At 42.0% G+C, this 6,209-nt stretch overlaps 1 protein-coding gene across 1 annotated transcript in view; it reads left to right on the top strand.

Moving 5' to 3' along the window:
- The first annotated feature begins 237 nt into the window (after nt 1–237).
- PRDM13 (PR/SET domain 13) overlaps nt 238–6,209 on the top strand; it is a 6,964-nt gene continuing 992 nt past the window's right edge. Inside the window, exons 1-4 of the mRNA XM_073589709.1 lie at nt 238–424; nt 2,456–2,587; nt 2,697–2,817; nt 5,027–6,209. The exon at nt 5,027–6,209 is cut by the window's right edge and continues 992 nt beyond it. Of these exons, the coding sequence (XP_073445810.1) occupies nt 287–424; nt 2,456–2,587; nt 2,697–2,817; nt 5,027–6,209 (1,574 nt within the window). The 5' untranslated portion in view covers nt 238–286. The remainder of the gene's footprint in view (nt 425–2,455; nt 2,588–2,696; nt 2,818–5,026) is intronic.

The raw sequence follows: 6,209 nt of genomic DNA, 5'->3' as shown, positions 1-6,209 counted from the left end.
AGGAATGGGAAGGTCGCCTGGACCATTGTCTCCCCCCATTCATGGGGGCTGATTATGCAGGAGGGTTAGGGAAAGTGTCCATGTGACCCTCTTGGATGGAACTGTGCAGCTGCTAGGGCAGCTCAACTCTCTCACCAAACTCTGCGCCCTACAGCATCATCGTGCCAAGGGGGAGCCCACCCGAGCCCATAGAAAAGCCGGCGTGCACTGAGCTGCGCGTCACAGCGCGGGCGGAGAGAGCAGGGTGAGCTGCCAGTCCTCAGCGCCTGCACCGCAGCCGCCCACCATGCAGCAGCCCAGCCGGGCCATCAGCGTCAGCGCGGACAGCAGCATCCCGCCCAGCCTGCGCCTGGGACCGCTGCTGGGCAGCTTCAAGCTGGGCAAGTACCTGTCCGACCGCAGGGAGCCTGGACCCAAGAAGAAGGTGATCACTGCTCTCACCCCTCATGCACCTGGCTGGGGGGCTCACATTTAGCCCCAAACTACTCACTTATGCCACAAACTTGCAAGGGGATAGGGACCATCTTATGCACTATCTATCTGACATGCATTTTAATTATTGTTTTGTTTTACCCAAATAATTTAAATGATGATCAGAATGCTATATTATTATATACGCCATGTATCTATATATTTATTCACAAAAAACTATATATATATATACACACATATATATGTACATATATACACACTCAATATATATATGTATGAATCTATATATATATGTATATACATTTATAGATATATCTATCTATAAACACGCAAACACATATAAATATATACACACTTTTTTTATTTATCGATATAATATATACACATCTAGACATACACACATTTATGCTGAATTGTAAGTGCATTTATGTAATACTTTTATTACCCGTAATACTTATATTACAGAAAAAAATAAACAAATGCATTCACTAATTGAGATTCATTAAAAAATAGAGATTGTAGCAATGAAAACAAACATGCAAATTAGGGAGAGATGCCTAGTTTACGGAATTTCGGGGTATGTTAAATGAAGGTACATTACCTTAAAAATACATAAGGGAATATAACACAGTTACTGGTAAATAATTGCCGGGATCTACAATAGTCGCAGATCAATAGCCTTTGTCGCACGTTCCGCTTTGATTTTTAATGTCTTTTAATTGTATTTAAACGCCCCGCCAGACTCTCCAAATGTATTCCTCATCATCTGCCTCCATTGGGTTCTCACATTAGTTTTTATTGTCCTACTGACTTTTATTGCATGGCCATTCAGACACAGTGATATGGTATATTACTAGATTGGTCCCTATGGGGAAGAGATGGGGTATTCACAATTCATCTGACACAACAAAGGCGAGATATATATATATATGTCTGTGTATATCTGTCCATCTATATATTTATAAATCTCATTTCTATCTCTGACATGTAAATATCCATAAACAGATAGATAGATAGATTGATAGATTGATAATAGATATGGGATAGATAGATAGATATGGGATAGATAGATAGATAGATAGATAGATAGATAGATAGATATGGGATAGATAGATATTTGTAGACGGATGAGATATATACACTCATAATCATTAATCCTCAGAGTAAATTTAAATATATATTTATTGTGTGGTTAGATATACATATATATATAATCATCTATCAACAAATATCTATCTATCTATGTATCTATCCTATATCTATCTATCTCATATTTATCTATCTATCTATCTATCTATATATGTCTATCTATCTCATATCTATCTATCTATCTGTCCCATAGCTATCTATCTATCTATCTATCTATCTATCTATCTATCTATCTATCCCATATCTATCTATCTCTCTCTCTCATATCTATCTATCTATCTATCTATCTATCCCATATCTATCTAAACATCTATCTATCTATCTATCTATCTATCCCATATCTATCTATTATCTATCCCATATCTATCTATCTATCTAATATCTATCTATCTATCTATCTATCTATCTATCTATCAATCATCTATCTATCTAGGAGTCCAACAGAATCAGAGGCAGCACACCATTCATGATGAAAATAGAGCGACGTCCTAACAGCACGGACCTTTCTCAAGCTGCTGTTAGGACCGAAACGTCACCTTTTTGGGCTAATTAAATAGCTCTATTTTCATCATGAATGGTGTGCTGCCTCTGATTCTGTTGGACTCCTATTATTAAGGTTTGGTATTTGCCTGGTGGGCTTTACACCCGTTTTTTTCTCTTCTCATTTTTGTGCTGCTTTATTTTTTTCTAATTTTATCTATCTATCTATCTATCTATCTATCTATCTATCTATCTATCTATCTATCTATCTATCTATCCAAATAATTTCGGGTGCCTTAATCTGTTAATATTTAGTATATTGCCCCATCGTCAGTAATGGGAACACATTGTAAGAATGTGAACAGCCAGATGATGAGACGTCTTTATATTTCAGGTGCGTTTTGTGAGAGGGGAACTTGTGGATGAATCAGGAGGTCCAGCCTCGGAATGGATAGGGTTAATCCGAGCAGCCAGAAACAACCAAGAGCAAAACTTGGAAGCGTTCTCTGATCTACCCGGAGGACAGGTACACACACTTCAGGAGGACTCTAGTTGATGATGATGATGATGATGGTGGGGTACATGCAGGGCTCCTTCTCCTTCTCACCCCGGCTTTGGCCCTTCTCCCTCCGCAGATCTATTACCGGACCCTGCGGGAGGTGCAGGCTGGAGAGGAGCTCACCGCCTGGTACTCGCACTCACTGGCCCAGTGCTTCGATATATCCACCACAGCCACCCCGACACACGATGAGAAAGGTAACCATTGCCACTAATGGGAGTTGTTATTATTATTATTTCGTTATTATTGCTGTTTGTGGATCTCCTGCATTCTTCCTCATCCCCTGCTGGCGTGTAATATACATGTTTATTCCTTCACATTTTATACAATCAGTGAGAATAGACAATCCTGTTTTAGAAAAATATCGCATGGAAATACAAAGTAAATGTGCACATTCCGCAGTAAAATCTGCGTTTAACCTGTGCGGACAGAATACGCAGCGACCTCTGTGTGCTGGGACCGATCACGCACCGCACACCGGCATCTCCCGACATGGCACGGAAAGCCGGAATTGGGATTTTTTGTTATTAGTTTATTGCCTCCTTATAATTCCGCCCAAAAAATCCTTGCTATGAAAAGATTGCCACTTTCGCTGTTTTGCTGCGGATTCCGTGAAGACCCCCGGGCTGCTTCATATTAAGCACCACGCTTTTATTTTATTATCATTAATATAGTAATCACGGATGGGGATGTGGAGGGGCCTGACAATGTCAGCCCAAAAGACCCCTGCTGACAATAGAACCAGTGCTTTACATGGAAAAGCCCCCATTATCCGGCCACACCAGCAGTGCTGATAACAGGATTACACCAGCACCCTGGGACACACACACTCACACTCACACACACTCACAACACATTCATTTTTTAAATTAATTAGAAATAAATAAAGCTGAAAACAAGTAAATGAGTGATGAAAGATAAATACCGCCATTAATTAACATAATTAAAGACATAAACAGATAGATACACATATTAATAAAAAAAAGTACAGCTAAAAGAGAGTGAAATATATGCATACACATCCAGTTTAACACAATAGTTGGTAGTAGTTAAATAATTACATAAAATAAATAAAGACATAAACAGATAAAAGTAACACACAGACACAGACACATGCATACAAACACAAATATACACACTACACGCACACACAGACACATACATACATACACATACATACTGTACAAACACACACATACCAACATACATATATTTACATGCACATACACACACATACTGTACATACAGACACATACACACACATACTGTACATATACACACTGTACAGACACACACTGTGCATACACACATACTGTACACACACTGTACATACATACATATTGTACACACACATACTGTACACATACATACTGTACACACACATACTGTATACACACATACTGTACACACACATACTGTACACACACATATACTGTACATACACACATATTGTACACACGCATACTGTACATACAGACACATACACACACATACTGTACATACACACACTGTACAGACACACACTGTGCATACACACATACTGTACACACACTGTACATACACACATATTGTACACACACATACTGTACACATACATACTGTACACACATACATACTGTATACACACATACTGTACACACACATACTGTACACACACATATACTGTACATACACACATATTGTACACACACATACTGTACACACACACATACTGTACACACACATACTGTACACACACATACTGTACACACACACTGTACATACACACATATTGTACACACACATACTGTACACACACACACTGTACACACACACACTGTACACACACACACTGTACACACACACACACACACACTGTACACACACACATACTGTACACACACACATATTGTACACACACATACTGTACACACACACACACACACACACACACACACACACACACACACACACACACACACACACACACACGAGGCTCCTACTGTCCACAGATGTCTCGGGTCACAGACAGATGAGGCTGTTGCGCCGCCGGTCGCAGGAGTGACAGCGATGACTGTGCCGCGCTGTGTTAGCGGGGGATCATCATCATTACATGCACCCATTGTTACTGGAATGAGCGCACAACTAGCCAACATACGCTACCTATTCTTCCAATGTCAACAGATGGGCCAGATCCCAGTGATCCCCTTACAACAGCTGGGTGCTGGGAACAGGGGGGTTAATAGTGAAAGGACAGCAGAGTTCAGCAGGATTAGAGAGCGAGCCTCATCGCTGTTTGCACAGTCCCTGTCTGTCCTTTGTAGGGTGACCTCCACTGGGGCAGGCTTGGGATGTTTGCACAGGATCTGTAAGAATATGGCAGCCCTGTAGAGCTGGTCATTAAATGATTGTTGTGTCATCCTCCAGGTGAAGAACGCTACATCTGCTGGTATTGCTGGAGAACCTTCAAGTTTCCCAACACCCTAAAAGCTCATATTCATTTCCACTGTGCTCTAAGTAACGGCAGAGGGTTTCTCAATAATGAGCACCTCAGAAGTGCGGAGATTTTCAGCATTTCTCCCAAAGCCATGGATGGGGTGTCTAATCCGACCCCACCACTAAGAGGAAACCATCAGCAGGTCAACGGTGCAGCCAGAGACTCAATTAAGAGGGAGTCGCCCTTATCCCCAGCTTTGAATAAACTGGGAGTGATCAAAAAGGTTCTTGGCAAGGAGGAGCAGGACAGAGCCCTGGACATGAGCGTCAGCTCTGCAAGAAGCCATGGACAATTTGTAGGCCTGGTGGGAAACACATGTGGTGGGAATGGGATGACTTTTTATCCAGGATTGAGGTCAGCCTTTAAACCCACTGGACTGTCAAAGTTTTCTCACTCCGATGCTACACGGGAGGACCCAAAATCAGGCAGCCTGGGCTTTAATAAAATCTTGGGGACCATCAAGCCAAGTCGGTCAGGAACTGAATCTCTAATGAATAACCACCACTCCAAGTGCTTGATACCAAGTGATGGTCCAAACAGTGTCTTGTCCTGCACCCCTGGCTTGAGGGGCTTTCCTATTTTAACTCATTTGGAGGAATCATCAGCATTCAAGCATGTGGAGAGGGGTCTTCACAGCAGTTTATCTTCCAGCAGCCGCTACAACCAGATCCCACAAGCAGGACTGCACTTTACAGAGAGGTTCTCCATCCCCCAGTTTGAAGGCATCAAGTCTTACTCTGCGGAGTGTAACATCCCAGTTATGCCTTTCACTGTGTATAATGGAGAGCTTCTGTACAGCACACCATATTATCCATTCAAGCTCCACTTCAGTAACCTAATCAAGTACCCGGAGTCCATGTCTTACTTCAATGCTGGGCCAGCTATCACCCCAGAATTGGGCTCCATCACTACTAGCATTGACCGTGAGATAGCCATGCATAACCATCAGCTCTCTGAGATAGCTGCAGAGAAGAGCAGGACTGGAAGGCTAGAGAACTTAGCAGGGGCCCCAACCTCAGCCACAGGGAAGCCTAAGAAAGGCCACTTGTGTCTGTACTGTGGCAAGCTCTACTCTAGGAAATATGGCCTGAAGATCCATATGAGGACTCACAC

The sequence above is a fragment of the Dendrobates tinctorius genome, unplaced genomic scaffold (assembly GCF_039654945.1).
Source record: "Dendrobates tinctorius isolate UK_male_01 unplaced genomic scaffold, ASM3965494v1 ptg000111l, whole genome shotgun sequence".
Lineage (NCBI taxonomy): Eukaryota > Metazoa > Chordata > Amphibia > Anura > Dendrobatidae > Dendrobates > Dendrobates tinctorius.
This window is presented reverse-complemented; position numbering and strand designations above follow the sequence as displayed.